Source organism: Balaenoptera acutorostrata, chromosome 9 (genome assembly GCF_949987535.1).
Source record: "Balaenoptera acutorostrata chromosome 9, mBalAcu1.1, whole genome shotgun sequence".
Taxonomy (NCBI): Eukaryota; Metazoa; Chordata; class Mammalia; order Artiodactyla; family Balaenopteridae; genus Balaenoptera; species Balaenoptera acutorostrata.
The window spans coordinates 45,013,381-45,030,476 of record NC_080072.1 but is presented as its reverse complement, the minus strand read 5'-3'; the positions used below and the strand labels follow the sequence as shown (position 1 = coordinate 45,030,476).

Genomic DNA, 17,096 nt, shown 5'->3' with positions numbered 1-17,096 from the left:
GACCAAATACCCAGCCTCTTACAGATCTTTTTGGCCAATGATTCTTCAAGTACACCTTGAAGACACTCTCTGGCCCTGGTGATTCGGTTGCATCTCACCATCAGATGTAATACTTCTAACCTTCCTCCCTAAAAGGAAACATTTAAGTATGAAAAGCCTTAATATCGTCCCCAGCAAAGATGAAAGCAGAGACTCTTGCTCCTGCAGACAACACAAGCCTGGAAGTGGGTGTGGGAAGAAGGTAGATTACAACGGATTACATCTGTGACAAAGAAGACCTTGCTCCCCCGATTACCTGCCCTGGGAAGGGGTAGGGGAGACCTTGGGAATAATCTCGGCAGCCTGTGACACAGACCACACCAACAGAATCACTGGAACCCCAGGTATTCTTGCCTGGCTGAGTCTGAAGTGGCTGACAACTGCCCCTTTCTATCCTTAAAATCTTCACCCCTGCTGCTGATTCTCTGGAGGGTTCTCCAGTCCTCTGCTAAATAGCTCAAGTAGGAGCCACTGATTTTCGTGGCTTCAACTCTACACGTAGGTGACGCTCAGCTATCATGCTCAGGTGAGGAAATCCCCCTACTAATGTTTACACTTCATTCCTAGGCACCTGAAGAATAGGTAAGCAGGTCACCTGTCTCTAGGAGCTTGGGACACATTCCGCCATGGCTGGATCAGAGGCCCTTTGAATAGCATCATCTGTGGGATCCTCAAAAACATGCCCACCCTCAGTCCACCAGGTCACAGACCAAGGCTGAGGTCTGCCGACTTTCCCCCTGGCCCAATGCCTTCCCTGCTCACCTAGAGAAGCCCTTGCCCACCCCTGCCCTCAACAAGTAGGACCCCTGAAGGACATGCCCACTGGCAGCCTGGTCTTCGAAGGCCACTGCTAATATCCCAGAGTTCCTGAGGGAGATGTGCAAAAAGAATTCTCACTTAAGGCTCTGAGTCCAGAACCATTTCATTTCACACATTCTTTTCATCCCGTGAGCATACCTTGCTTTCAGTGATTAAAGAGGTCTCCAAGAGGCTCTGTCTAGCTTCTCTCCACATCCCCTGATCCCGCTGCTTTGATGTGGTCAGACAACCTCCAATGACTGATTGGGATCCAGACCCTTTGTAAAACCCTCTTCATGATCTGCAGGCACCTCCCATATTGTCCCTTAGATGGTATATCAGTTTCCTAGGGCTGCTGTAACAAAGCACCACAAACTGGGTGGCTTAAAACAACAGAAATTTATTGTCTCACAGTTCTGGAGGCCAGAAGTCCAAAATGAAGGTGACTTCCAGGCAATGCTTCCTCTCAAGCCCCTAGGGGAGGGTATTTTCTGGTTTCTTCCAGCTTTTGGTGGCCCCAGGCATTCCTTGGCGGTGACAGCACAATTCCAGTGGGCCTCTTCCTCCCATGTGTTTTCACATCATCTTTCCTCTGTGCATGGCAGGGTCTAAATTCCATCCTTTCCTAATGACACTGGTCTTACTGGATTAGGTGCCCACCTAGTATGACCTAACATGCTATTTTAACATAACTAGTTACATCTGCAGTGACTCCACTTCCAAATAATTAAGGTTCATGTTCTAAGGTTCTAGGGGTTAGGACTTCAACCTATCTTTTTTAGGGGACACAATTCAACCCATAACATATGGTATTCACAGTTGGGGAGTGTGAAGCTTTCCCCAGTGAAAGCCTCTTCCAGTTTGAATTTTACCTAATTTGATTTGAGATGCTTAGTTTACCTCTATCCTGGGTTTCTAACCTACACAACAAAAAAGGAACACAGCAAAATAAAACAGAATGCAAAAGACAAGTTGCCTTAAATATGACAGATATAAACACAATTTAGGAAATCTGTCTGAATGGAACACACAGACTCCAATTATCTCTCCACTATCTTAGTAGTTACTCTTTTACTATTCTTTTAATGGTTACCCTAGGGGTTGCAACATGATTCCTTGATTTATCAAAGTCCAGTATAAATTGTTACTTTTACTTCTTCACAGATAATGCCTGGATCTTAGAACTTACCTTCATTTACTCACTTCCCAATTTAAATGCTTTTGCTTTTGTGCATTTTAATTTGATTTATATATTTTTAAACACTGTAAGACATTACTATTGTCATTTTATGTAGTTAATATTCTTTTAGCTGCACCCGTATATTTACCCTTTTATTTGTTCTTTCTTCTTCCATCTGGAACAATTTTCCTTCTGCCATCCACTTTAGTATTTCCTTTTGTTTGGATCTGCTATTTATTAATAATTTTTCTCAGTTGTGTTTTTTTTTTTTTTAACTGAAAATGCCTTTCTTTTCTCTTTGTCTATTAGAGTGAAATCTTTTGGAGTCCCAAACCAGAGCGAGGGGGCCTTACTAGAGGCCCCCAGTTTGGTGCCACCTGAACTTTTGTCTGTCTACCCTTGTGAGGTTGGCAACTGCCCTGCTCAACCTCTTCAGCTGCTGCCTCTGAAACTGGCAGGTGCCGCTAGGGGGAAAGTAGTCCCAGGTGACCGGCTCACCTCTCTGGGTTTCCTCCTTCTCCTAGATCTTGGCCCTGTAAGTTCCGTCAGCTTTCCAGTGCTCTCAAACAGATTTAGTTTACATTTTGTCCAGCTTTTCCAGCTGTTCTCAGTGGGAGGCTTGGCCTGTATCGCATAGTATGATGGTCTGAGAAGCTGAACATCCAATTCCCATCTACTGTTAGGAGGACTCCTAGAAGCTGTCATGTAACACTTCTGCTTACATCTCATTTGTCGAAATTTAGTCATGTGCTCACACCTAGCAGGGAAATATAGTCTTTATTCTGAAGGATTATAATCCTAGCTGAAAACTGTAGATTCTATGACTCTTTGGCAGAACAGATTCTAAAGGCTATAGTAGTATTCTCTCGGTTATTTGCTATGTGATCTGAAGCAAGTTTAAACTCTCCAAATTTCAAGTTATTCATCTGTGTAATGGAGGTAACGATAATATCATATGAGTCTCAAATGAGATACTAATAACGAATATTTATTGAACTAAGACTTGTTATCTGCTGGGCACTGAGCTGAGTAGTTTATTTATACTAACTCTTGAACGTCCCAATAACCTTATGAGGAGAGAACTCATTTTGATGAGAAAACTGAGGCACAGAGAGGTTAAATTATACAGATATTTGGCTGCTGAATGGCAATTTGAACCCCAGACCTCCACCATGACATGGTCCTGCCTTGTAAATCATAAAGCCCTACCTGTTGAAATTGCTGAGGGGACCAGAATAGGAACAATGCTGGGTGGCTGAGGGCTGCACGTGCTTAGCTAGGAAAATGGTCCTCTAAGGGAAGGTCTGGGGACAGAACTGCCCTAGTTTGAGTGGATTTTTGAGTGATGTGGGCCACTGGTCATCGGTTTCATCCTACTCAAGGGTTAGATGATCAGAACAGCTCATAAGTTAAACATGGGAGTTGGAGAAAGAGACCATAAAGGGGACCCTACAGAGCATGCAATCCCATGGCTTCATTTTAAAAAATCAGTCATTTTTGTGATAAGTGTGTAAATTTTTATTGAAGTACAATATACTTACAGAAAATTGCTCAAATTATCAAGTAAACACTCCATGAATTTTCAAAGTAAATACACCCATGTAACCAGCACCCGGATCAAGAAACAGGGCATCACCAGCTCCAGCAGCCTCTCTCATACCTTCCCCCCTCCCTGTTCTACTCACCACCCCTCCCAAGCCTAATCATTACCATGACTCTAACATCAGAGACTAGCTTTGCCTGTTTTTTGAACTTCACATGAATAGGATGATACAGCATATGCTCTTTTGTGTCTGAATTTTTTTTCGCTCAACATTATATTGTGAAGGACATTCCTATTGCTTCTGTAGTTGCAAACTGTTCATTCTCATCGTTGTATAACATTACATTGTGTGACCATCCCAATTTACCTATCAATTCAACTGTTAACAGGCATTTGAATGGTGCTGCTATGAATCTTCCAGAACGTGTATACGGGTACACAAATGTACTCATTCTGTTGGGTATAACCTAGATTGAAACTGTCGATCATAAGATAAGTGGGATGTTCAGTTAGTAGGAACTACCTTGGTTTCACTTTATTGATGATGGAAATGAAAGTACGGAAAGGGCAGATATTTGTCCAAGGTCATCTAGCCACTGAGCTAGGACTGGAATCTGAGTTATTCTCTCCCAGAACAGTTTGCTTAAGTATTTCATTAGAAAGACAGTTTGCTTAGACATTTCAAAGAGAGACTGGCCTAGAGAGTCAGCAGTCTCACAGCAACACACATGTAACTCATGAGGCTGTCCTTATCATGTAACACCTGGGTAAGATGAAACCAATGACCAAGCATGAGAGGGGCAGCTGGTCAGTGGGGCCATGATTGTAAATATCAATTTAGATTAGAGGGAGCTGGCGCAGGTTCTTCTTTGCATCTTATCAATGAACAGCCTGCGGTGTGTGTCCCTGATTAAGCTAGATTTAGATTCTGTCTTCTTCAGTGCCAGGCCCCACGCAAGGTGCTTTCCAATATATTATGTCATTTAACCTTTGAACAAACACCCAATCAATTCATATCCATACGGACTATAAAAGCATACTATCAAAAGAGAGTATATAAAAATCTGTAAGCAAACCAGAGCAAGTTAGAACAGTGCTTTTCAAATGATCTATGGTGAAGGTCCAATCCATCGCAGATCAATATTTGTGTAACATACAATAAAAAAGAATAAATATAAAATTGCACTGTTAAATTGTATAAAAGTTTCTAAACACTCTAGTTTCTATATTTAGATCATCAAGGACTAACAGCAGTTTGCAGACAATACTGGTTTTCAGACTACACTTTGAATAGCACTGATTTATAACTCACCATCCATTCCACTTGGCCTTTCAAGAGAGATTGATAATTATCTAAGAGGTAGAAAAGTTTGAATAACAAGACATCTGCATAATTCTGAGACCTTAGAATCCACTCATACCCATATAGGTAACTGTCACCTTAACGGGACTTTACCAGTCCCCTGTCTTTATCAACATAACTTCAACTATTCAAAAAACTCTTGCATAGAAAGATGAAAGTTACAAATAACTTTATTGTTCAAGAACTTCCCCCAAAATCTCATTGAAATGAACATAAAACACTTAAACTTTTCAATAGATAACATTAAAGACTATTTACCCTCCAAGACTCTTTGAAAATCTTGCCTTGTGTCCACCAATCCTAACCTAGTATATTACAATCCTTAGCCAAAGTTAATCAAGCACTACCCCCACTGAAAGACCTGCCTTAAACCAGATTCCAAAACCTTATAAATATCCCTGCTGTGCTCTCCCCTAGTCCAAGATGCTGCTAAGACTCTGCCAAGGCAGGACTCTCCTTACCATGGTGTACAATAAACTCAGCTTTGCCTTCTCTACACCTTATTTTGCTGGTAGTTCCTGGGAGCTAGCATCCAACAGTCAAGCCTTTGTTTGTTCCTCCATTTAGTCTTGCTCAGTCATTTTCAAACTTCAGTATGCATAAAAATTACCAAAGAGGATTGTAGATGCAAAAGCATGCGTGAGCAGTTTAAGAGATCTCCATGTATAAATTTGACCATGTCGTATTTAGAACCTAAGCCCTGCATACAGAGATCAGCAATTGGTGAAGAATAGAGAACCACAGAACGTTAGAGCTGGAAGTGGTTCTAGGTGCCCGAACATCAGTGCATGAATCAGCTACATCAAAATCACCTGATGTAATTAATCCCTGTTAAAAAATACCTATCCCTTGATTTCACTTCAGATGTACTGAATCAGAATTTCTAGAGATGGGCCCACGAATGTAACAAACTCCCTAAGGGATTGTGAAGCACAATCAGGTTTGAGAACCATTATGCTCTCCCACCACTTCATTCTGTAGATGAAGAAACAGAGACTCAGAAATGGGAGTAAACTTGTCCAAGTTCACACAGCTCAATCCCACAGCTATTGAGCTGTGTGTCTCATGATTCCCTGATAAGAGTTCCGAGGGTGGAGATCAGATTTTGGACATATCCTTAGGTATAAAATACCCTGAACAAGAATTATGAATGATGTAATCAAAACAAGATTCTACTTTGACATTTCAATATGTCTTTAAGGTTTATCAGGGTGGTAGTGTGGGAGCAGGTGGTTATTGTAATCTCCCGCGTGAAAATTCTAGCAGTCATTGTGAATTCTCTGCTTTCTACTAGGCAAGAGGAAACAGCTAAAGCATAACTTTCAAAAAAGGTAAAATTACCACTCTTAAGCAAAGACAAGATGAACACATATCTGCTGAGAATCTATTGACCACCTTGTTAAATTTATGTTCTCAGGAATCGTTGCTTGTTAGTTGGCTGACTGGCTCAAGTAAAGGTGGATGGGTCATTATAAGTCTTTAGGAAGGTGTCCTAGGAAGGAAGCACAGCTGGCCCTCCTGAGAACTACAGGTAGGCCCTCAGAAGAGGTTCTAGGTCCAGGCAGCTACTCCCACGGCTTTTCATTACTCAGACCACAAGGCTTCTTGAGCACACTTCGTTGCTCCACTGTTTTGTTTCTCTACTCATCGGCAGGCCTGTGACTAAAAATGGACGCCCCCAGTCTTGAGTCTGCATTATCATCACTAAGTGCTGGACCTCTGACAACTGTCTCTAGCTTAGATTCTTGATGGAGACTATCTGATTGGCTGCTCTCCAGTCAAGCATTAGGGCCCTTTGGGTCAGGTGATCACTCAGGGTCAATCAGCTGTAGCTACTTGGAGGAAACAGTTGCCAAGGGGTTGTGTGAGTGTGTGTGTGTGTGTGTGTGTGTGAGAAAAAGAGAGAGACCCGGAGACAGCCAGGGGAGCCCAAGTGAGAACCTCAAGTGGCCAAGCACAGTAAAACGTGCCTTTTAATCATTTCCAGCATGAGTCCTTGAAATGGTGGCTTTTGTGCCCCTCCCCTGTAATCCCCAATGAGTCTGGTTGTCACTCTGTCGCTTCTATTTAGGCAAGATAAGTTGGGGGCGGGGGAGGGGTGGGGAGGCGGTTCTCACAGGAGCCGATGTACCTTCCCATTCATGTTTCCACCTACATTTGGGATCCTCCTTTGTACAAGCCATTGAGCTGCTAGAAACACATGTCTTTAGGTGTTGGCCTGTGCTCATGAACTTCAAACTTCTCACTCTTGGATGGGGGTGAAGAGGAGGTTGACAGCCATGGATAAGTGCAGGAACAGCTGGATGTGTCCAGCTGGTGGGGCCCGAACACACTTTGGTTCCCTCTATTTCTTCCTGAGCAGGCTCACTCTCTTTCATGGGCATAAGACACGGGCCTAATAACTACACTTAGAAATGCAGGGGAGGAGCGAGCTCCTCACCCAGCAGCCGGGCCAAATCAGCGGGAGACAGAGTAGCAGGTGGGTTCAGTTCAGCAATCACTGAACCCCGGGTTGGAGCGAGGAGCTCTGCTGAGTGCGGAGCCGGGGCAAGTGCGGCCTCCAGGCTCCAGGGCTCCCAGGCTGAGAGGGTCACACACACCGAAACAGGTAAGGCCGCACGTCCTGCAAGGGGCAGATCTGGGGCATCTCCCTGCTCCGAGCAGCGGCGGGGCGCGGGCCCCGAGCGCGCAGCTCCTTTCAGGGCGGAGGGCGGCGCGAGGGAGGGAGAGAGGGAAGGGAAAGGCGAGCGTGAGCTGCCTCAAATGCTTGGAATAATTCCGCTTCCGTTTGGAAAGCCGCAGCCTCAGTCCCGCCGCGCCCGCCGCGTCCGCCCGGCGCCCGCTCTGCGTCCCGACCGGCCCGCGGCTGCCCGCTTCGTCGCCATGGCCACCTCCCCGCAGAAGTCGCCGTCTGTCCCCAAGTCCCCCACTCCCAAGTCGCCCCCGTCCCGGAAGAAAGATGACTCCTTCTTGGGGAAACTCGGAGGAACTCTGGCCCGGCGGAAGAAAGCCAAGGAGGGTGAGTGCGGCCCGGGCCGGCGAGCGGCCGGGCGGGGGGCCGAGGGGCCGGGGCTCCTCGGGCAGGGCGGGAGCGCGCCGCGGGTGCCCGGCGCCGGGGAGGGGGGCGCGCGGCGGTGCGGGCGCGCGCTGCCCGGGAATGTCTCACGGGGCCGGGCTTCGTCGCAGCCCTGCTCTGGGTCGCCCGGGCGCTGCCCTCCTGGGCCCCGCGGCGATCGGGTGTGGCGACTCGGGCCTGGAATCAGGCGACGCCCGCGCTGGGCCGGGGGCCGAGGAGGCGGCCGGGCCCGCCAGCCCGGAGGCGGCGTCCTCCCCTGGGTCCCGAGTCCCCGCCTTCTCCGCGCCGAAGGCTGGCAGTTTCCAAGTTTCTTCTGAAACTTTTCTGGGCGCCGTCACTCTCGCTCTTTGCCTTCATTGGTCTTTGAAATCAGATCATTTCCTAGACCTGCTGAAGTGTACGGTAGCAGCCTTGGCCTCTGGATCTCTCGTCCGTTCCCAGGGCCCAGCAGGGCTCTATTAATGTGTAGATCGACACCAAATGTTTGTCGAACGAATGAGTGGAGAGGTGGCTGTCCTAGCGGTCCCGTCTTGTGATAAATGATAAACTCGCACCCAAGGAGGAAACCTCGATTAGACACACACACTTGTAGCGTCCTGGGCTCTGACCCTTCTGTGAACTCAAAGAGTTAAGGGCTCTCACAAAAACCATTTCCTTTTCCTCACCAGGGTGAATTGAGGTGATCTTATTTTTTTCCAGGACAGTTTACATGTAAAATATTTTGTCCCATGGGCAGATTTTGCATCCTTTTTTTTTTAAATTGAAGTATAGTTGATTTACAATATTGTGTTTGTTTCAGGTGTACTGCATAGCGATTCAGTATTTTTTGCAGATTATTACAAGATAATGGGTATAATTCCCTGTGCTATACAGTATATCCTTGTTGCTTATCTACTTTATATATAATAGTTTGTATCTGTAATCTCACACCCCTAACTTGTTCCTCCCTGCTTCTCTCTTTCCTTTGATAACCACAAGTTTGTTTTCTATATCTGTGAGTCTGTTTCTGTTTTGCATATACATTCATTTGTATTATTTTTTAGATTCCACATATAAGTGATATCATATAGTATATGCCTTTGTCTGGCTTAATTCACTAAGCCTAATATTCTCTAGGTCCATCCATGTTGCTGCAAATGACAGTGTTTCATTCATTTTTATGGCTGAGTAACATTCCACTGTATATGTATATATACACCACATCTTCTTCTGGTTTTTTTTTAAACATCTTTATTGGAGTATAGTTGCTTTACAGTGTTGTGTTAGTTTCTGCTCTATAACAAAGTGAATCGGTTGTATGTATACATATATCCCCATATCTCCTCCCTCTTGCATCTCCCTCCCACCCTCCCTATCTCACCCCTCTAGGTGGTCACAAAGCACGGAGCTGATCTCCCTGTGCTATATAGCTACTTCCCACTAGCTATCTGTTTTACATTTGGTAGTGTATATATGTCATTGCTACTCTCTCACTTTGTCCCAGCTTACCCTTCCCCCTCCCCGTGTCCTCAAGTCCATTCTCTACGTCTGCATCTTTATTCCTGTCCTGCCCCTAGGTTCATCAGAACCATTTTTTGTTTTTAGATTCCATATATATGTGTTAGCATACGGTATTTGTTTTTCTCTTACACCACATCTTATTAATCCCGTCATCTATTGATAGGCACTTGGGTTGCTTCCATATCTTCTTGGCTATTGTAAATAGTGCTGCTATGAACATTGGGGTACATGTACTTTTTGAATTAGAGTTTTCATCTTTTCCAGATATATACTCAGGAGTGGGATTGCTGGGTCATATGTAGCTCTATTTTTAGTTTTTTAAGGAACCTCCATACTGTTTTCCAAAGTGGCTGCACCAATTTACATTCCTACCAACAGTAGACAAGGGTTCCCTTTTCTTCACATCCTCTCCACCATTTATTTGTAGCATCCTGATTTTTATTTTGAATAATGAGGTGACAGTTCGGAAAAAGGGCTAGTGACTGGTGTATAGGTAGAAGATGCTTAGTTAAAAAAAAGTTTATTTTCATAGACTTCAGTGGTTTGGGAATAAACATTTTTAAGTTTGTGATGATGATATGTAAAATAAGTTTCATGTTCCTGAGTTATCTTAATGCATGAAAAAGAACTCAGTGTTGAGAATTATCAAACTTGATACAAAGAACTAGACTTCTATTCTCTATATTGAATTGAGAAGTAGCAAAACATATCCCCCAAAATGTCCCCGCCCTCCCCCCAGTGTGCTTATTTTGGAAAACCATTGTGTGAGTAGTGTGTAGTTGGTAACAAATTGTGAAACCCTGGATTGGAGAGTCTTTTCCTAGGTATCCCTGTAACTTTTTCCTACAGTGTTCCCGATATGGGCTCTCCAGCTTGAGACTGGGCAACTCAGAATTACTGAAGCTCATGACCTACCAGAAGTGCTCACCCCACTTTGCCAACTCTTTAGAAAAGTTTACTTTATATTGAGCTCAAAGGTGGTCTCTCTGTATGTACTACTATTCTGTTCATGCAGCCAGGAGAACGAGTGGGACGGTAGCTCTTCACTTTCTCCAAGTGGACCAGCCTGTTTTGTGGAGTCCCTTGATCAGTCCAAACATCCTCTGTTCCTGTAGCTGGTCCTCACAGATGAGCTTCATGGCCCCCTGGTATCCTATCTTTTCAGTTTCAGTCAGGGTCCCTGCAAGAAACAGAAGGACACATTAGTTGGGATTTTAAAAATAATGTGGTGAAGGGACTATTTACAGAGGTGTGGGCAGGGTGAAGAGAACCCAGAAGGATGCTGAGACACCCAGGAGCTACCACCAAGGGGAAGCCATTACCACCCCTAGGCCTGAACGGCAAGGGGAGCAAACCGCAACCCACTGAGAGCTGGAGCTATGGAAGGGGGGCTGCCTGATAGGAACTGTAGCTGTAGAGGGACACGGCCACTGTCGGAAATGTGGAGATGGAGCAGGGAGACAGTGGCGCAAGAGATACTTGCATGTTCTCTCTCTTCTGGCCCTTGAACCTCTTGCTGGTGCTTCCCATTGGCCAGACCCAAGGGGAAGTCACCAGGGCAAGGGAATCTGGGTGATGCAATAAGTCGGGGTCAGCTCCCTTAGGGCGCAGAGCAGTGCAAAGAGTAGATCATAGTGGGAGTGTTGAGAAACGGAGAATAACTAGCAGACTCTCAAAGTGAGCTGCCCAGAAGTCAACATAGTATGGTGGCAGTCCGGTCCATTAGGACAGGGCTGTCACCTCCTTTGTTCTAGCATAGATACCACATTCTATTAATGCAGCTGAGGCTGTTTTTCTTTATTCTGCCAGCAACATCACAGCTATCTCTGAGCTTGTTACCAGGTTACTCAAAGACATTTTAATGTTTTTTGCTCCTAAATCATTCCCTTCCCTATCTTGGATTGGCTCAGTTAGGTTTTTGAAACCAAGTGCAAGATCTTATTTTTATCCTTGTTATAGTACTTAACTGTTAAGTCCTGATTCTGTTATTCAGTCTATTAGCTAATCCAGGGGATGTAAGGGGGTAAATGGAAGAGCATGTGCTTCTTCTAAAGGGATGCCGTCACCCAGCTATAGCCGCTTGCTGCTACACGGGGTGGTCCTGCAAAGTCAAAGAAGGCAGTGGAGTTGGTCTGAAATGACCTGCTCTTGGCGAGCACGTGCCAGATCTCAGTGATCGTTGCTTTCCCTGTCAAGGGCCACTAACCATCTCTTCAGTAAAATAAGTCTAGGTCTTGCTCTGGATCCTGCATAAACTCACAGCTCTGTGCTTTGCAGAGACTGCCTTCTTCCATGTTCCCCCTAGTGTTCTGGAACCTCCCATTCTTCATGATTCCTCAAGATCATGGACGTTGGTCTATCCACAAATTACCCCAGTGCTTTGGCGTAGAATTCTCCTGTGCCCAAGGGCTCCCATTCATTCACTTGAAACCTGTTGTGTCTCACGGTTGGATACATGTTAGAATATTTAGGTCAATAATTTCATATTAAAAGTATGTTTTCCTAAGAATACCTACTAACATATATCATAGAATGACTGGAAGTCTCATAAGAATATAGTAAAACTAATGATCACTCCTGTGTTTCATAAGAAAAAATAGCATGAGGGAGGCAAGAGAGAATAGAGGCTAAAAGCATGGTCTTTGGGACCAGACATATTTGGGTTTGATTTCTGGTCTGGCTCTTTATTAATTGCTATGACTTAGGACAAGTTCCTCAATGCTTCGAAACCTCTGTTTTTTTCATCCATAAAATGGGAATAAAAATTCCTTCCTTACATGGAGGTTGTGAGGCTTAAATGAGACAAAGCATGGCACAAATAATGGAAGCTATTAAAATTGACAGCTCAGTTTTAAGTAGTCTTTAAAATTTGAAATAGTCTTTTCATTATGGACTGCAAGAAGTTTCCACAGGTTCTGCAAAAAGCTTCACACGACGGTATGAAGCCTGTGTAGCACTGTTTTGGTCCCTTTAGAAATTAGGGATCTTTCTTTGCAAGTCAGATCATCCTGTTTCCCAAGATGTCACATTTCAGCATTTAAAAATATCTGGTCCCATTCTCATGAGTTGTAGCTAGGTAGCTTTTGTTTTTCCTCTGTGGATCTTCTCGTTTTGGGTTTCCAGTCTCCATTTATGCTGTGTAGTTCTTAGACTAGCCTTTCAGAGTCTACTTGCCAAAGGGCCATTTTTCACCTGCCTTCCTCCAAATCTGTCCTCACGACTTGCTCTTTCCAGGAATGCCATCTTGAATTGTATCTCCCAGCTGAAGGTACCCTAAATTAGGCCTGCAGCAATAGTTATTCCTATATTTTAACCACTTATTTATTATCCCTCAGAGTTTTTACATTTTGTCTGGTGCCCAAAGTGTACCATTTTGGTTCTCGTTGGCTGTCCAGTGTAACTGGGGGAAACCCCCAAATTCTGCAAGAGATTTATGGTTTCTAGAGTGAGCAGATGCCTCAGCATTGCTGAGCAATCCTTCCCTCCTAATCAGCTTGCATCTTCATTTTCCAAAGCGCCATGTTGAAACCCTTGTCACTCAAGCTCTTCCCCAGACCTTGAGATAGAAAATTAAGTGCTAGGTGTGAACTTGTTCAAATTTTCTTCACCCCCCCACCCCCGGCACCCGCCAGTCCCATCTGTATCTACACCTGTCCTTTCCTGTTCCCTCCCTCTCTTAGTCCCCTCCGAGGAGGTCCTTTCTTCCCTTGCTCATGAGGCCCTTCACTTCCACTTCTTCCCAGACTTGGCATAGCCATATCCTTTTTCTCATATCCCCAGTCTTTTTCATGCTGCTCTAGCCCCTTAACATCTGCAAGTATGCTTGAGTCTTTGCCGTTTGTAGACACTCCCGATGCTGGTTTCCTCTTAAGTTGCTCACCAGAGGCCTTGGGAAAGTTGTCTGCACTGGCTTCCCCTTTCTGAGCTCCTTGTCACTTGCTGATCCGCTATTCCCATTCTTTCACCAATTATTTATTGAGTTGCCTGCCATGTGCCAGGCACTGTGTTAGGTGCTGGGATATGGCAGGGAAAAAACAGACAAAAATCCCTGCCTTCATGAGCTTGCCTTCTAGTAGAAAAGACAGATCACAAACAAGATAAATTGGTAAAATGTACATATTGTATTAGAGCAGTGATAAGTGCTCTAGAGCGAAATAAAGCAGGGAAAGGGGAAATGGAGTGTTGTGGAGTGAGGGAGGAGGGATGGTTGGCAGTTTTAAATAGGGTGTCTAGAGAAGGCCTCACTGAGAAGGGTTTACTTGGGTAAGGTCCTGAGGAAGTGAGGGAGCACAGTATGTGTATCTTGGAGAAGAACACTGCAGGCAGAGGGAATGGCAGATTCAAAGACCCTGAGGTGGGAGTGGGCCTGGTGTCTTGAGGACAACTGTGGAAGGTGGTGAGATCTCAGGGGTAATTAGAGTGAGGGGACAGCTGTGTAGTGTTCTGGAGGCCATCGTAAGCCTGGGGCCTTTACTCAGAGTGACGCAGGAAGTTTTGTGCCGAGGAATAATATGATCACGCTTGCTCTGCTGGTGGTAAGTGGCTGAGGAGGGCAGGGGTGGAAGCAGGGAGGTGAGTTAGGAGGCCACTGTAATGATCCAGGTGAGAGACAGAGGTGGTCTGGTACTGAGCGGTAGCAGTGGAGGGGTGAGCGTTCAGTTCTGGATATAGTTTGAAGATATAGTGGATAGTATCTATTGAAAGATCGGATGGAAGGTGAGAGAGTAGAATCAAGATGACTCCAGGGTTTGGGTTTGAACAAACCCAAAGATGGAATTGACGTTAACTGAGTTGGAGAATTCTACAGGAAGAGCTGATTTGGTGAGAAAGAGCAGGGCTCTCTTTTGGACCTGTTTAGTTAGAGGTGCCTCCTGGGCTTCCCAGGGGCCCTATTGAGTTCACAGTTGGTTCTAGGAGTCTAGCTCAGGGGAGGGTTGTGGGCTGGAGACACCTCTGTATGTAGGTGTATTTAAAACCATGAGACTGAATGAGATCATCAAGGAAGGAGTATAGGACGTAGAAGAGGTCCATGGACTTTCCAACATTTAGAAGTTGGGAGATGAGGAGGAACCAGCGAGAGAGGCTGGAAAGGAGTGACCAGTGTGATAGGAGGGGAACTGGGAGAGTGGGGACTCCTGGAAGTCGATTGAAGAATTTATTCTGTTCCCAAGATTTACACTTCACTGGCCAAAGTCTCCAGAATCCAGTCTCCTCTTCAATCCTCACTCCACTTGGGCTCTTGGTGGTGTTCGTATTATTCAATTTTGTCTTTTTATAAATAAATAAATAGATAAATTTATTTATCTATTTATTTATTTATTTTTGGCTGCGTTGGGTCTTCATTGCTGCGCGTGGGCTTTCTCTAGTTGTGGCGAGCGGGGGCTACTCTTCGTTGTGGTGCGCGGGCTTCTCATTGCGGTGGCTTCTCTTTGTTGCGGAGCATGGGCTCTAGGCATGCGGGCTCAGTAGTTGTGGCTCAAGGGCTCTAGAGCGCAGCCTCAGTAGCTGTGATGCACGGGCTTAGTTGCTCCACGGCATGTGGGATCTTCCCAGACCAGGGATCGAACCCATGTTCCCTGCATTGGCAGGCGGATTCTTAACCACTGTGCCACCAGGGAAGTCCCTCAACTTTTTCTTTTCCTTAAAATTCTCTTCTTCCTTGATCTTATCCACACTGAATTGTTCCCTGTGTCTTTATTTTTTTCGGACTCCTTCTCGAGCTTCTATTATTTGTTTACCTCTCAGCAGCATTTCCCGGGGTCCTGACTTCACCTGCTTTGCCCTCTCATTCTGTTTTCCTCTCCATGGATTATCTCACTTACTCCCATGGCTTCAAGGGCCACCTGCCCATTTGTGGTTCCCCAATCCACATCTCAAATCCAGATCTTGTATCCAGATACATCTTTCCACTGTCTCCTGGATGTGTCACGGGATCCTCAGATTCAGCATGCCTGTAATGGAATTATTATTTGTCCCACTTGCCCAAATCTGCTTCTCCTCTTCCACCATCCCACCAGCTGCCTAAGGTGGAAATGTTGCAGTCGTCCTCTGTTTCAGAGGTCAGCAACTTTTTTCGAAGGGGCAGATAGTAAATATTTTAGACTTTGCTGGCCCTCTGGCCTCTACACAGCTCTGCCCTTGAGGCCACAGATGATAGGTAGATGAACCAGTGTGGCTGTGTTCCAATAAAACTGTACTTATGGACACTGAAGTTTGAATTTCACATAATTTTAATATGTCACAAAATATTGTTTTTCTTTTGTTCTTTTTCAGTCACTTGTAAAATATGAAAACCGTTCCTAGTACTGGGGCTGTGCAAAAATGGATGGAGGCTGGATATGGCCGTGGGCAGTAGTTCGCCCACCCCTGCTCTGTTTCACCCCCACAGCCAATCATCTCTCATGAAGTCCTGCTAATTCTGCCATCTAAATATTGCTGCCTTAATTCCGGCCTCATGAGTGCTCTTTCTCTTCTTCGGAATTGCTTATTTTATTAAACTTTAGCATCTTTATTTTCCACCTGAAGTATTGCCATATCCACCCCACTAGTCTCCCTAGCTCTGGTCCTTTTTTGTTCAACCCACCCTTCATCCTTTTGCTGATATGTGGTTTTTTTAAGCACCAAGATAACATCTCCCCAACAAACTTCTTAGCGTGGTGTTAAGTCCGTGGTCTGCCCTTTTGGTCTAGTCTCCGTTATATCCCTTCAAGAAGCCTCCATTTTAGCTATACGAAACTGCTCTTCATTCCCCAAACACATCGTGTTCTTTCACGTGTTTTCACCTTTACACATGCAGTTCCATGTTTCTGGAATGACCTTCTTCCCTTCTCTATGCAACAAACTCCTGTTCAATCATTGAGACCCAACTCAGATATCCCGTCCTGCTTGATGCCTTCTATAGCTCCCCTAGGAAGAGTGAGACGCTTCCCTTTGTGGGAAGACGCTTCCCTTTGTGCTGCCCTTTGTGGCTGTGCATGTCACATTATGATGAGAGTTCTCCTCCTGTGCCCCTCCTGCCTGGCATAGTATTTAACACATAATGATATTGCAATTTCTATGGAATGAATTTCCCCGTATTTACCTTGGTGAAAACAGCCCACCACTAACTGGTTGTGTAATCTTAGACAAGTCTCTTCCCCTTTGCCCGTTTCTAACATCAGGGGATTAGGCTAAGTAACCTTTCAGGGCCCTTGCAGCTCTGGTATTCTATGACTTCTGAGCTCTCAATTCGCCAGGCTTCTCTCAAATTCAGTTTTATTGTCTGTGTAGGGTGGTCTGGGAGTGACATCATCACAAAGACCTCTTTCTTTCCTCCACTAATGAAGGCACCTCTGTGTCGGGTGGAGAAGATGGAAACCAGGATAAGTGGGCTGTGGCCCAAGGACACCTCCATATTAGGAATCGGTCTCCTTGTCTCATGGAATATCTCCATTTGGTTAACAAGCGCAGTTCATAATTATGTTTTAGCCATTAGTACAGGAGGAGAGATGAAATCCTTATGTAAACATGTGTAAGCATCTAAAATCTCCACTTACTGCCATGGGAAAAAGAACAGTTGGGAAAAGTGCTACAACAATTTTAATAATAAAAGGCTTTA

At 45.0% G+C, this 17,096-nt stretch overlaps 1 protein-coding gene across 2 annotated transcripts in view; it reads left to right on the top strand.

Annotated features, from left to right (window-relative positions):
• Nucleotides 1-7,327: 7,327 nt before the first annotated feature.
• PARVA (parvin alpha) overlaps nucleotides 7,328-17,096 on the top strand; it is a 182,649-nt gene continuing 172,880 nt past the window's right edge. Inside the window, exons 1-2 of one of the 2 annotated variants that reach the window (XM_057552590.1) lie at nucleotides 7,328-7,531; nucleotides 7,720-7,942. In XM_057552590.1, the coding sequence (XP_057408573.1) occupies nucleotides 7,807-7,942 (136 nt within the window). In that variant the 5' untranslated portion in view covers nucleotides 7,328-7,531; nucleotides 7,720-7,806. The remainder of the gene's footprint in view (nucleotides 7,532-7,719; nucleotides 7,943-17,096) is intronic. The other variant, XM_057552591.1, reaches the window with a different exon arrangement.